This window comes from Danio aesculapii, chromosome 4 (assembly GCF_903798145.1).
Source record: "Danio aesculapii chromosome 4, fDanAes4.1, whole genome shotgun sequence".
NCBI classification, from domain to species: domain Eukaryota; kingdom Metazoa; phylum Chordata; class Actinopteri; order Cypriniformes; family Danionidae; genus Danio; species Danio aesculapii.
In genome coordinates, this window is record NC_079438.1 from 41,758,014 (window position 1) to 41,772,765 (window position 14,752).

General features: G+C 33.7%; 1 protein-coding gene across 2 annotated transcripts; it reads right to left on the minus strand.

Moving 5' to 3' along the window:
- Positions 1-595: 595 nt before the first annotated feature.
- Positions 596-12,610, minus strand: recql (RecQ helicase-like). 2 transcript variants are annotated; one of them, XM_056455697.1, is made up of 16 exons: positions 12,308-12,610; positions 11,991-12,044; positions 11,014-11,232; positions 10,263-10,442; positions 10,079-10,185; positions 9,408-9,606; positions 9,166-9,332; positions 8,080-8,155; positions 7,595-7,743; positions 7,398-7,515; positions 6,094-6,232; positions 5,299-5,390; positions 4,642-4,858; positions 4,074-4,203; positions 2,044-2,180; positions 1,192-1,282 (listed from the first exon to the last, which is right to left on the minus strand). In XM_056455697.1, the coding sequence occupies exons 2-15, from the start codon at positions 12,001-12,003 to the stop codon at positions 2,067-2,069; spliced, it is 1,920 nt and encodes a 639-aa protein (XP_056311672.1). In that variant the 5' UTR covers positions 12,004-12,044; positions 12,308-12,610; the 3' UTR covers positions 1,192-1,282; positions 2,044-2,066. The 2 variants fall into 2 exon arrangements, with proteins under 2 accessions (XP_056311673.1, XP_056311672.1); XM_056455698.1 differs by lacking the exon at positions 2,044-2,180 and having other exon boundaries at positions 596-1,282.
- Positions 12,611-14,752: the final 2,142 nt, after the last annotated feature.

The window sequence follows — 14,752 nt, forward strand, 5'->3', positions numbered from 1 at the left end:
AAATGACAATTCACTCTCATTTACTGTCCCTCAAGTGGTTCCACACCTTTATGAGTTTCATTTTCTGTTAAAAAACAAAATATGTTTTGAAAAATGTTGGAAACCTGACTGTAACCATTGACTTCCATAGTACAAATATGAAAGTCATTAGTTACAGGTTTATAACATCCTCCAGAATACCTTGTGTTCATCAAAAAAATTAAACTCAAATAATGTGTTCAGTTTTCTAAACAACTCACAACATTTCTTCAAAAAGTCAGTGGTAATGTTTTCAACAATTTGTAAAATACCTTCCTTTGTGAAAGAAAACTCAAAGGTTTAAAACATGTAAAGGGTGAGTAAATGATGACAGAAGAAAAATTTAATATTTGGCGAAATAACTCATATTTTCAATCAAGCAAGTGCAATTTTTACAAAACTAAATCAAAGACCAAACATGATTATTTAAAGTTTGAAAGATAAAGAAAAGGTTATTTATTTCTGAAGTAATTGACTTCTTCTATTTAAACTTTTGACTTTTGTAATTAGCACCACAACAACTAGTTTTCTATTCAAAGTGTTATTTTAAAAATAAAAGACTCAACAATCACACAACTTAGGATAACCAAATAGGTTTATTTGACAAAAACATTTGATATATCTTCAAACTACTGAAAAAAAAAGAAAACAAAAAGAGTAACCAGAACATAATTTACTGTATGAGCTTTCTCCTCATACTAACACGAGTCCACAAATTCCTGGCACCTTTTGTTAAACTCGTCCTCGATGGGAAACGGAGGCTTTTGAAGGGCTCTTTCATACACGTCAGCATCCCAGGTTGGGAGCTTTGCAAGTGCTCATGGGAAATGTAGTTGATCCTTCGTAACTGCTTGCTGTAGTAGCTGCGCAGATGGTGCAGTTCCTCCACGGCAGCTGCAGAGATGATGGAGAGCTCAGAAGGAGCGCTTTCCAGATTTACTTTTGCCTGGTCAACATTAGCAGCGCAGTTCTGTTTTTGTCTCTTTTTTAGTGAAGATTGTTGGTGTTCGTGGGTGTTTTCAAGACCATTTTCATCTTGACTTACACAATTCTGTTCTTCCACAAGGTTGACCTCTACATCAACCTGAAATACTGAGGTTGGCTTTATGTATTCGCTTGCTTCTAAAGCAAGACTTTCATCGTGGTTTTGAGAAAGTCTTTTCTCCATGTTTTGGTGATTTTTGTGAATTTTTGTTTTTTTACATCTTTGAACGGCCATGTTTGACTCGTCAATCAAGGTCGTTTCTACTTCCTCGTGAACATCCTAAAAAAAGAATAGAAACTTAAAACTTTTAACCCATGCAAAGCATTAAAGTCTAATATTAATTTAATCTACAACACAACATGCAAATCAAAACACAAAATAGTGTAAATATTAAGTATATTTCATACACTGTAACATGCGATTAGTTGACTACTTTAATTCTATGAGTAAAAATGTTGCCTTAATTTAAATAAATCTCCATAATTATAAAAATGTACTACTTTAAGTAGTCAACTATTAATTTTAAAGCCAAAATTTACAGTGTTTATTTTTATTTGAAATATTTTTTTTTGTAATCTTCAATCAAAGTCTGACCATTTATTTCCACGATTTGAGAGGTGTTTCCTTCTCAGTAGATGCCAGTTTAACAGCTTCAGCCAGTATTCTTAATCACATCCCTCTCACCATTAGTTTGCTATGAGAAAATGATATGCGAAAAGAAAGCCCCGCCCCCTACTCAATATTGTGCTTTAGTTAGAAGTAAAACAACATGCTTAAATAAAAATCTCAGCAACTTCTGTTTCACATGGGCTTTAAGGCAATGAGTTTACTCAAATTTGTTTAAAGTAAAGTAACCAATCGCTTTTTACAGTGTAGCAAAGAAATGATAAGGTCTGATGTAAAATCAGCAACTTTTTTTTTTATAAACAAAAGCAGATAAATAAAAAATAAGAAAGTGGTAGATGTTTCTCCTCATTAAATGTTTCTAAGGCAATATCTACATGCTTTAGTTTTGTGAGTGTGGAATAAATGAACTGTACTTTTTGGTTCTCCTCCTTATGAACTAGGGAAGAGGCTTGACTTTCTTGACTGATTTTTGGTCGCCACTTTCAGCTGGTCTTTTTCCTTCTACTTTGGATCTACTTTTCTCCCCAGCACTTTCTGACACTTTCTTTACCTGCGGGGCAGCACAACAACTTTTTTTTTTACCTGTGGTTGATCACTATAAAAAGTCATTTGGATGGGTTGATAGTATAAACTGTAGGAACACAAGAGGTACAAGGGGTTACTGCATGTTCAATGAAGGGTCATGTACTGTAGGATGTCATGTAAGAGGATTCGCTCATAATGGGAAGAGGCTTGGGTTAAATCTATAACAGTGGGCTGTAGTTTGTAACTGATCAAATTCAACCGAGACTGCTGTGTCAGGGTTGTTTAGACTTAGACGACGAAAAAGGCATCATCTGTGAGACGTCAGTGCAGTTCAATCTAGGAGGAAATCAATTTCTTTTTGCATTAACTGGGCCACATTGAGATAAACAGTTGATTTTCCATTCCCAGTAAGCTCTTTTTGTGTGTTTTTAAAAGTAAATATTCATCTGACAGACAGACACCTAAACACAGATGTCTTTGCTAATACAAGTCCAAAGACTATTTATCAAATAAACAGGAATAATTCACTACACATGAAGTATAATCTGTCTATTTGATGACTAGTTCATTTAGAACTATTGACAGTCTAAATTTAGCCTTGTTTAGCCAAGATTTCTATGTTTAGATGTCTATTAAATATTTTTTAAACACAAAAATGCAAATCAAGTCATTAGAGTTGCTGACTGTAGAATTGGTACCCTAGTTACCAACAGTAGACAAGGGAGCATTGATGGAAACAGCCGATTAGTTACATGGGATTAATGTTCGCTAGAAGTTTATTTAGTAAATGCAACTACTTATTTTAGCATTAACTATAAGTCCAACACCACCTCAAGAAAGCGTAAAAACATTATGCACATTAAAAGATTGAATTCAAAATTTGGTGTTCCCATTACTTGTTTCTTGTGTGATATTTTTAAAATGTGCATTAACATAGGGTGATGGAAACCCAGCTTATAATCTTCTTGAGTGGTTAGCGATTCCTCTGCCTCTTCAAGCCTTTTATGATCAGAATTGTAAGATACAGAGTGAACTCAAAGCAAACGTCCAATAAATTGAAAAACATTTTATATGTTTTGCTGCTCATTTACACAATAATGACATTTTTGGGGCTTGAAAACGCCAGCCTACAGCCATTTTAGTAATTGCAGTAAATAAATGTGAAGAGGGACAGTTTTGACAATGTGGTCTTTTGTAAAGTTATCAGAAAATTTTATTTTACATTTAACACTATAATTTAACACTAAATTACAACCGGTAAAAATGAAAGTAAATTATTTTCATTAATTAATCGACTTCAATTTAGAAAATGGAAGCTACAAATATCCTTTTGTATTTTGAGCAAATGAATTTTATTTGTGAACTGGGCATTCGATATAAAATTATTTGAGTCTGAAATTGAAGTAGTTAATGTAGTAGTCTAATAGTTAATCTAGTAGTTAATGTAAATCTTACAAGCGACACTAAATTTATGAACGTATTAGTTACTATGTTAAAAAATAATTGTAACTATATGAACTGTGATGCACTCCTCTAACACTGTGATGACATCTACCTGAAACACAATACAACTGCAAGAGGAACAATCAAACAAAATAAGATCAGCAGAGACTACAGAATGGAGACTAAAGGCCAGATTCAACAAATATACTCTAAAGTTAAGCAAAAGCTAGAATTGAGAAAATACAATTAATATTTGTATCACCCTGTAGCAAAATGCAACAAAGAAAAGAATCAGAAACTAAATTTGGATGGAATCTGGCCAATCGTCATCAATGAAACAAGGTTCAAAGAAGTATTAACAATCAATCACTGAGAAAAGTTTAATTCTAGAAATTGCTAATCTATTAGAAAAACACAATCACTTGCACATAATATAGGAATTGAAAGCGTCTGTTGATTTTGGTGGCTGTCTTACGGTACTGTGGGAGGTCCCTCTCCTCCTCATCTTCATAGTGATGGAGTGACTGCTGTTCTTCAGGAGGGCTGCCTTCCGACCCAGCTTAAGGTAGAAGTGCGTTGTGTATGGAGTGAAGCTGAAGTCCTCACTTATGAACCAAATAGAAAGTTATAAATGTAAAAAAAAAATTATATAATTTTTAAATGACAAAACAGAGCTTGTTATTTTAATTCTTTTATAGACAGTTCAACCAAAATTGAAATATGACTCAGCATTTATTAAAGTGCTTCCATTTGAGTCTTCTTTCCTTGTTAAACAAAGTGATTATATTGTAAACTTGTAACCATTGTCCTCCAAGGTATACTTTCTCATATTATTGATTAGTAGGGAAAGAAACACTATAGTATCGTATAATAAGTCAATGGCTACATATTATCAACATGCTTTCAAATTATTTGCTTTGTGTTTAACAGAAAAAAACGATACTTGTAAAGGTTTGGAACAAGTGTAGAGTGACTAAACGATAACATACTTGTAATTTTTGTGCAAACTATCCCTTTAAGCTTTGAAATCTATCATGAAATACCTGAAGTAACCATGCAACAAAAGGTGGATGATAACAGACTCCACCTCCAGGCGTGACAGGGATGTGAGCTTTATCATTTTGCGCTGCTTGGCAGGCCCTTTCCCCAGCCAAGCATCACAGACTTTCAGAGGCGTCAACTTTTCATCCATAGAGCTGGCCAATTCTACTATATGAATAACATCTCGAGCATGCTCCGTGATGTCCATTGTGATGTAGTCTGGGGGGTGGGAGAACAACAACAACCTATAACATAATTGGCCTCAACAGTTCAGCCTTTTCATGTTCAGAATTGTAAATCTACTTGCTTTAAATCAATCTACTGTATTAAGTGCTATATAAATAAACATGACAGTAACATTCCATTTATTAATACAGCACTTAATAGTTTTTTTCAGAGCTTTTCCAAACATTCACACTGCTAACATTAGATGCTTTATTATTTTTTGTTTTCTTATAGAGTGTATAAATGCATCCAAGAGGTACGGTACGGTATCTGCATAATTATGTAAAAGCCACTCTCATTAGCATGATTGATGTTTGCAAAACTGGAATATAGAAATATTCTGCTCTCATAATAAATTCCTGGTTGCATGATTTCTATTGAAATTTGCAGTGCTAAATTGCAATCAAAAAGTGCACGAGGGGACTTTGGTTCACCGTTGCCATGCCGACAGACATCACACATTTGATTGCACTCTTCGTCATTCCAAACTTCATCAAAATGAATGGCCATCATAGCACGACGACACCTAGAAGAACATACAAGATTTACGCCTGTTAAAACAATGACATTAATTTATTAAAACTTTTAAATTTACAGTAAAACACTATGAAAGTTATCATGCATTTAATGCACCTGTGATATGAGAAACAAATCAAAGACCTGAGAGGTATGCTAGTCTATTGTTTAATAAATATATTTAGATTACAATGAAAGATTGGCTGAGAATGAATACGAAATGATCTACTGATAATATAATATAATATAATATAATATAATATAATATAATATAATATAATATAATATAATATAATATAATATAATATAATATAATATAATATAATATAATATAATATAATATAATAGTAAAAAAAAAAAAAACTATGGAATTAGCAGACTCCAAAGCGAATTACAAAAGAATAACAAGGCAATAAATCAGGGACGCAACAATAGTACCGATACAAAATGCCAGATTTGTTAGATTGGATTATATACTGGATTATAAAATAAGTAGAATGTAGAAATGAAGAACATCTTTAGAATTTGTTTATTGTTTGTTGTGAGTATGCACTGGTTTAAAGTGTATTGATTGGTTAAGTGGGAAGAGGAGAGTTTTCAGCTGCTGGTTTGAACAGTGTGGGTGTAGTTTGACCACTAGAAAGAATCAGATTATGCTTCACTGGGAAATAACAGCTTATTTTCTTGAATAAAATGTGTGAATTATGACATGCCTGTCCACATTTTGACAATATGCCACCATATTGTGGAGCTTCTGCTGTCCAGTGTTTTCCATCACAACCATTGTGCTTATCCTGAAGATGTCCATAAACCCAAAGAACACGATACAATCTGCTGGGCTATCATCCCTTCCTGTGAAAAAATTAAAGTTTAAATAACTCATTTTAAAAAGTACTAAATAACTGGGAAAAAGTCCAGTATTCATCAACAGAGAGACATTTACATTTAGCAGATGTTTTTGTCCAAATGACTAACAATTGAGGAGGCATTCAACAAAAAGAGGCAATACACACAAAAAGTGCTAATTATACAGCAGAATTGTTTGAGAATTAAGTGCTAGAGTAAAGAGGGGTGGGTGTTTTTTTTTTGTGAAGTTTCATAAACTAATTTTGAGGGGATTATGTGATATGATTGATCTCAACTGGTCTCTCATCTGTAATCATTAGAAAGCCAATCGAATTACTCCAAACTCACTATAAATAGCCCGTCTAGCATTACTCCCTTATCTTCGTTTTTTTGAAGAATCCCCCCCATTACCCCATCTCCCCTTTTTCCTCCTTTACCAGGGGAAGCTCTCAAGAACTACCTGATTTTGTTAAAGAGAAGAGTGTTTCTACAGGTGGTTTGTCAAGCCCACTCACCTGTGTGAAGCACAGTGCATAAACGCACAGTGTTTTTTGGGAGTACAGAGCAATTGTAAGAAACTGTCTCATGCAAATGTTCAAAACTGGAGTTAAAAAAGTGTTTTCTACAGGTGGTTTGTCAAGTTCACTCCATGTTTACATGCTCAATGTTTAAATATGTTTTACTACTCGTGTAAAGTCGTGTTTTTAGTTTATTTTGTTCATAAACATTTTATTTATTAGTATATACTTAACTGTGGCTATTTTAGTGCTTCTTAGCTTGCTTGATTAATTGTATAAATTTTGTATTTTTTTTTTTTATGGTGACAATTTTAACTTCTGTTCAGGGACAACGGATGGAAAAACAGCCTTCTGGCTAATTCTGGTGCATTTGCAGCAATGCTAATTAAAGTACACTGTCCCTGCCAAAACAAAAATAAAATAAATAAAGTAGCAACAGATGTTTTCTTCTAAATTACAATCTTGTACATCTGAGAAAAAAACAACAGCATTTTATTTAATGAAAATGCAAAAATATTTGAGCAGGGGCTGGATTAGAGATGACTACAGAGCTGACTAAAAGAAAGAGGAATAAATAACTGAAAAAAGTGTAGCATATATTACAATAAGTATGAAACACAACTCAAACTAAAATGCATCAAGATTACATTTACCTGCACGTCCACTTTCCTGATAGTAATTTTCGATAGATTTACTGATGGTGTGATGGATTACAAATCGTACATCAGCCTTGTCGATGCCCATCCCGAAAGCCACAGTGGCAACAACCACCTGCATACAGAGATACACAACATTACAAGAGGAAAAATGATAAAGAAACAAGACACAACAGTAATTCTGCGCATGCAACCTGGATTTTCTTGGAGGACCATCGCTGATGCACTAGAGACTTGTGCGAAGGCTCCATGTTGGCGTGATATGGCTGTGCAACAATATCCCGCTTCTGCAGCTCTGTAGCTACAGCTTCTGCATCTTTCTGAGAGAACACATATACAATCCCTGCAAAATGACAATATTGTTTTTATTCTATTGAAGTGAGTGTTTTTTTAAAAGAATGATGTGGAGAGCATGAAGGGGCGATCATCACACACAGAACAGTAATGATACATGTGTCCACACTAACAAAAAAATAACATGCTGCTTTAAATGCTAGAACTTTCCAATCAGATTGATCCTGATTGGCTGTTAAAGCTTCTTTTGTTCATAATTGTTCTGAAAGTGATTCTCATGGTACTGCTCCTCTGTTTCAATACAATATAGATATCATGTAGATTCTTAAGAGTATTTAAACAATTTTTCAAAAGTCATAATTAAAGTGTACATGAATTGATGTACCTGATTGGTTTTTGTATTTCCCTCTGATCAGTGATGCAATTTGATCAGTGCAGTCTTCGTTATCTTTAAAACGAACCTGTAGAAGACATGACAAATATCTCGGATCACATCGAATTACTCAGCTCTCATCTTGTTTTTTATTATTTTGTACAAAATAATTTTGTACAAAATAATAAGGGAAGATAATAAGGGACAAAATAATAAGCAAAGCACTAATAGGACTTTTTTTGGCCAATACAGCCTTTTTTGGCCAATACAGATAGGACTACTGATTTTAACAAAAAAATAAAAGCGTTCAACCTAATCCAGTATTAGTAATATACTATAAATAGCACTGTTAATTACTAATATTACAGTACTATACAGTACCAGCTAGTTTTTTTTTCTGCATTGAATTTTACTGAACAAGGATCGATTTAACATTCAACTGTCCAACATTTTGAGAGAGGCAAAAGTTGAAATAAAAATATATATATGTTCAACAAAGGTGGCAACATCAAAGCTCCAAAAATGCTAAATTTATTCAATTGAAAAGGCTGACACAAAGCATGTATAAAAAATATATACAATTAGATCATCTGGATTATTGCCGTTTCTTTTAACATTAACTTCTTTTTGACATACAATAAAACATATTCATTTAATAAACTCTGCAAACAAAGCCAGTGCTGTTGCTATATGTAAATTATACATTTTCGCTGCTACAAAATTTTTTGACTACAAATGAAAATAAAGTACATTTATTTTATTGTTCAAGGCGTTAAAATAAAAATAAAGTTAGTTTCTTTTATTGTTTAAGGCGTTTAAGCCCAAACTAACTAATTGCTTTTCTGACACACTAGACATTTTGTACATATTAGATCCAGGACTGATATTTTGTACAGATTAAGTTTTGTATTTCCCAAGTATTTAATGATTTTGCTCTCTCTGATTATTAAAAAATGTGCAACTCATTGCCTCCATGTAATTTTTAAACCATCTGTATCAGCCTTTTCATATTACTGCTGATATGCTGACAGCATTAAATGAATCCAATGTTGACGACCGATACATTACAACATCCCTAAAAATAATTAATTTGCATACCTCATAGTAAAGGTTTGGTCTGTTGAACGGTGCTGTAAGTGTAACGGGTTCCTGAACGCACAGGATCTTTTGGCAGTCTTTAAGAACGCTGCTAGTAGCAGTGGCAGTCAGTCCGATCAAAGGAACATTAGGGAACTGCCGCTTTAATATACCCAAGAGCTTGTAATCTAAGAAAGAAACAAACTACATAGTCAGCCATGGATTAGCAAGCTTTACTCAGTCTAGATGAAACAATATCTCACCTGGCCTAAAGTCATGGCCCCACTGACTGCAACAGTGAACTTCATCCACTGCGATGCGTGCCAGCAGACCCAAGTTAAAGGCCTTTTCCAGTTTGGACATCAGCAGTTTGCTCTTAGCGATTTTCTCTGGGGTTACATAGAGCAATTTGAAGGGGCTGTTTTTATCCGTCATTCCTGCCAAAATCCTTTTAGAGTCCTCCTGCAAATTAAGTTACATTTAAGCAGTTTAAGTTTCTAATTGCAACAATCCACTTTTTTGTAGGTAGACTCTTTTAACAATTTTTGAATCCATTCAGCCAATCTCAGAATCTGGTGAAAGCCTTTAGCTTAGCATAAATCAAGAATAAATAAGCATACATCATTGAATCATATTAGACCATTAGCATCTTGCTTTAAATGACAAAAGAGTTTTGATAATTTTACCATTGAAAGTAGCAACTTCAAAAATTTTCCATCAGTCTAAGTACACAATGTAACTAGAGACGAGTGTCAAGCTTTAAATAGGAAATTCAATGATTTATGGTAAGCTAAGATAAATGTGCTTTGATCAGACCTGGAGATGAGCTGAATGCATTAAAAAAATAATAAAACCTGTAAAAGAGGACTTGTAAAATTAGACTTTTCCAAAAAAAGTGGAGTGTACACTGTCCACTTCATCTGTTGTACTGTACTTTTGAACTGGAGGCATTGAGAGTCACTGCTGGTACATTAACGGACTGTAGATACATCAGCTGATCCTCCATCAGAGACACCAGTGGGGCGATAACTAACGTGAATCCTGATAAAAACAGGAATTAACATAAGGGCATTTAAAACATGTCTGATTTGACAAAATATAAGTGTTCAAGCACATACCTTTAGAGCAGAGGGCTGGCAGCTGGTAACACAAGCTTTTTCCTCGACCGGTGGGCATTACCAGGAAAAGATCTTTCCCTGACATGCTCAGATTGATGGCTGCTCGTTGCAGAGGGCGAAATTTGGAGAGCTGGAATACGTTACACAGATTCACCTGAACTTCTTTAGACCAAGAGAAATCTGATGATAAAAAAACAGACATGATCGTATTGAAAACTTTTTATATGTGGCTAGATCTCTAAAAAGATCTGCTGCACTTATTAAAGATGCAATAAAAACACAAAAAATAGCAATATTTAAAAACATATACAACTTTTTTAACAGTTATTCAGATATACAGTGCCTATTTATAATATATTTTAAAACAATTTACTTTCGTGTTGGCAGTGTTGAATTTTTCAGAATCATTATTCTATGTATTAGTGTAACATGATGCTTCAGAAAATGATTTTTCAAGACATCAATATAAATCAAATGTTCAAAACAGCAGGGTTGATTTGAATCTCTTAACTGTCTTTTTTAAACAAATGAACATACACTTGCTGAATATTATTACCTTAATAAATAAGAATTATAAGAAGAAGAAAGATTTACTGACTCCCAGTATTTAAAAGATACTGCATCTTTACTTAAAAATGGTCCAGCTCAGAGTATTCTCCCAAAACCTTTTATCTTTGCTAGTCACCTTTGGGTTAAAGCCGTTTTGAAGCACTATACACTTAATAACTAACTTCTGGAAAATAAGTAATACCAGAGTCTTCATAGTGTTGAAGGTCCTGTTTGCTGAATGAAGATTTGGGAGTTTTGCTGGATCCAGAAGGCTGGGCTGAGCTGCATGCTCCCTCTAGGACCTTCAGTAGTTTGTTCTTCCTGGAGTTCAGCCTGGTCTGTTTCTCCAGCAACTCAGAGATCTGCAGTTCCACCATCTCCAGCTCCGCCTCCACTGAGTCCAATTCTGCTTGAGCATCATCTGCAATAAAAAAGAAGAAAAATGTAGAAGATCCGTTTGTATTTTCACAACAAAAAAATAACAATTGAAGCAAATCATATCATAACCTTTGTTTAATGTCATCACAAAATCATTCCTTTTATGCTGCAAATACATTAAAAATTCCCAACAAATTCCTGGATAAACTTGATATTGTCAAATCAAGTCACATTCATATCTATAGCGCTTTATACAACACAAACTGTGCCCAAGCAGAATTTTAAAATAAATTATCAAAAATCAGGTATGAAGTGTGAAAGCTAGTTTTGGTCTAGTTAGTTCAATGATGATTCAGTTCAAGTCAATATGAAGTTGTCAAGGATGTTATTCATTGTAGAGAAGTGTCATTTTCGAATTAAAAATGAGAACGTTTGTATTTTTATTAACCAAGTGTCCATGTCCATGCACTTATTTTCCACAAAACACACACCATTCCCTTGAGATTCCAGGTTGCACTGTCATTTAATTCCCAGTGTCTCTCACCTCTGCTTCTCTAATGAGTCTAGCGTCACAGAGAGACGCAATGATGAAAGTCACACCACTGTGTTTACCTGTCTCTCTCCTCAAGGGCACATTAAGAAAAATCCTGACAGTCGTATACATATACTTAAATTGATACTTGTCTTTTTCCCTTTTTAATACATACAGATTATACATTTGTTTTTATATCACATCCATTTTAACAAATAACAGTGTATAACAACAGTGTACATAAGGGGTGCTCAAAGAAAGACACTCACCAACATTAGCCATTTTATGCAGCTCCTCTTCTTGAAGGTTACAGATAAGGATGACTGTAAGAGAGAGTTAAGCAGTATTATTTAATTTAATTTCATCTATTTTAATGTTTTTAAACTCAAAAATACTAATCCTAAAATTCTATTTGACCAAGATAACTTTACGAATCGTATTTGCTTGGTGATTATAATGTTAATAATAAGGCATATAAACAATGAAATAACGTTACACATGATGTATCTCTGGTAGACTCCAGAATCATGTTAATAATTGATGTATATCGAATGAATTGTATGATAACGCAATTCTGCAAACTCACCGCTGAATGATCCTAAACCTGATTCCTTCCACTTTCTCTTGTTTGCCCCAGATGAAGTCCTCGTTGCCCCACGCGACCATTAACGAGAAGCTGACCAATCACTGCATGGAGTCCAGACTAGACAAGAGTCTTGTTCAATGGGAAAATAAACTAAAATAACTCAACTACTCGCATTTCATGGTCCGAATATGCATCAATGACTACATTTAATCGTGATTAATCCGTACTCGTGATGCGAAGTAAAGAAAAATGTATTTTAACTTCACACAACCTTCTAGTGCTAAAAGTGAGGAGACCAGGAAGTGTTTTTTCTTTTTCAAAATAAAAGTCACTATAACTAAGAATTTAGGAAAACACCTAAAACTCTAAACACTAAAACCCACCTTTGGCTAGCAAATGTAAATTTCAAAACACCATGTTAAATTGTAAATGACATTTGTATATTTTCTCGTTTAAAGACCCATTTATTTAAAAAAACATTGTATTCATTTTATAATTGTTATAAATAGTTATTTTAAATACAGGTTAATTTTAATAGATTTATTTATTCCTGATAAAACGCTTGATTTTATTAAGAAGTTTTCAAGCTTAAAGAAGCAAGAAGCACATGTTCATTCATTTTCCTTTAGCATAGTCCCTTTGTTCATCAGCGGTTGTCACAGCGGAATGAACCGCCAACTTATCCAGCATATGTTTTACGCAGCGGATGCCCTTCCATGCCAACCCAGTACTGAGAAACATCCATACACATTCATTCACACTCATACATTACACCAACTTAGTTTATTCAATTAACCTATAGCACGTGTGTTTGGACTTGTGGGGGAAACAAGAGCACCCGGAGGAAACTTACTCGAACACGGGGAGAACATGCAAACTCCACACAGAAACGCCAACTGACCCAGCCGGGACTCGAACCAGCGTTCTTCTTGCTGTGAGGTGACAGTGCTAACCATTGTGTCACCCTGTGGCTGTAGTTATTTTATTTACTGGTTAATTTGAATAGATTTATTTATTGTGTTTATTTGTTTATCCTAATAAAATTATTGATTCTATTAAGAATTTTTCAAGCTTTTAATAGCAACAGACCCCAACTGTCATCTTCTTTAATTATCCTCATGTTATTAATCGATATTAATGTGTCTAAAATACTATTTAGACATTATTTTGTTTCTTTTAAGTTACATTACTAGCATTTTCTATTTATTATAGTACTGTATATTTCTATTTATTTGCACTTTTAATTCAAATTTGTATTTATTTATTTAATTTTTATCCATTCGTTTCTTTCTTTTATATTATTGTTTCATTATTATATTATTTAAAATGTATTAATTGTATTAAATAAAAAATACATGTATAAAAATAAATAAATAATATGTATTCCAATACAACACAATGCAATATCCACAAGTTATCCACAAGAGGCTGCTATAAGCACAAACAAAAAACAAAAAACTTTCTTCAGTTTCTCCCTCTGAGATGAACTTTTCTATTAAAGAATGTTTTTCCTGCTCCTCTTTCTGTGTTTCTGTGCTCAGAGATTTTTATTTCAATATAATGAACCACGTCAACATGTGCATTATTAATCCCATGAGGAAATGTGGCTTGCATTTTAACACATAGAAATCTGCTCATTATTGCTTGTTTAATGTTTCCATCATTCAGCATACAGTATTTAATTTATTTCCCAACCATACAGTAATGCTTGTCAGTTGTTTTTTTCCCTTAAAGCACTTTAAACAGGATTACCTGCTTTATAGAGAAAAAAATTCATGCCAAGATTGTCCAATATACATCACACAAATGCCTTGAAGACATTTTCATGAGCCAGAAACAACAGTCCTTTAATAAAACTCCAGCAATATGCTTCTGTGTCTCTCTTTTCTGGTCACGATTTTCAGCTCAGAGCCCAGCTGTTACTGTACATGCAGTCAATGCGACACTTATTTTTCCATTAAATACTGTATACTTTCGAGTACAGTGTAATCAAAAGTCATTAATGGCAGACAATCGCATGTCTATAGTTGAGGCGTCTGAATGTACAACAGCACTGAGGATGCCAATGGAGGTCCAACACAGAGGATCTGTTCTCAAAAGCTGAGCAGATGTGCTCTGTGACATTTAAAATCCCCCCTGCTAATAATCTGAACCGCAACCTTAAATGAAAAATGAAATGAATGGTCATTGGTGCGTTGAAGTGAAGCTTTACTCTCTATGAGCGGAAGAGCAAACCAGTTTTGCAGGCTGTAAATACCCTGGAGATGAAAATCTATCCATGAGTCTGTACGTTCCACATTTATTTCTCCAGTTTTTAACTTTTTAAAATGATTATTACTTTTTGTTTTGAAAAGCATGCTAAAGTAGCCAAGTATATTAATACTATCAGTAATTCAATCTGTCAAGTTCGGGACCATTTATTAGTAACATATTTAAAATCACAAT

Coding starts and splice junctions, on each gene's coding strand:
- recql (XM_056455698.1), bottom strand. Junction 8,156..9,165: donor GACCAAACCTTTACTATGAG/GTATGCAAATTA, acceptor TGTCTTCTACAG/GTTCGTTTTAAAGATAACGA. Junction 5,391..6,093: donor TATTGTCAAAATGTGGACAG/GCATGTCATAAT, acceptor ATGTTCTTCTAG/GTGTCGTCGTGCTATGATGG.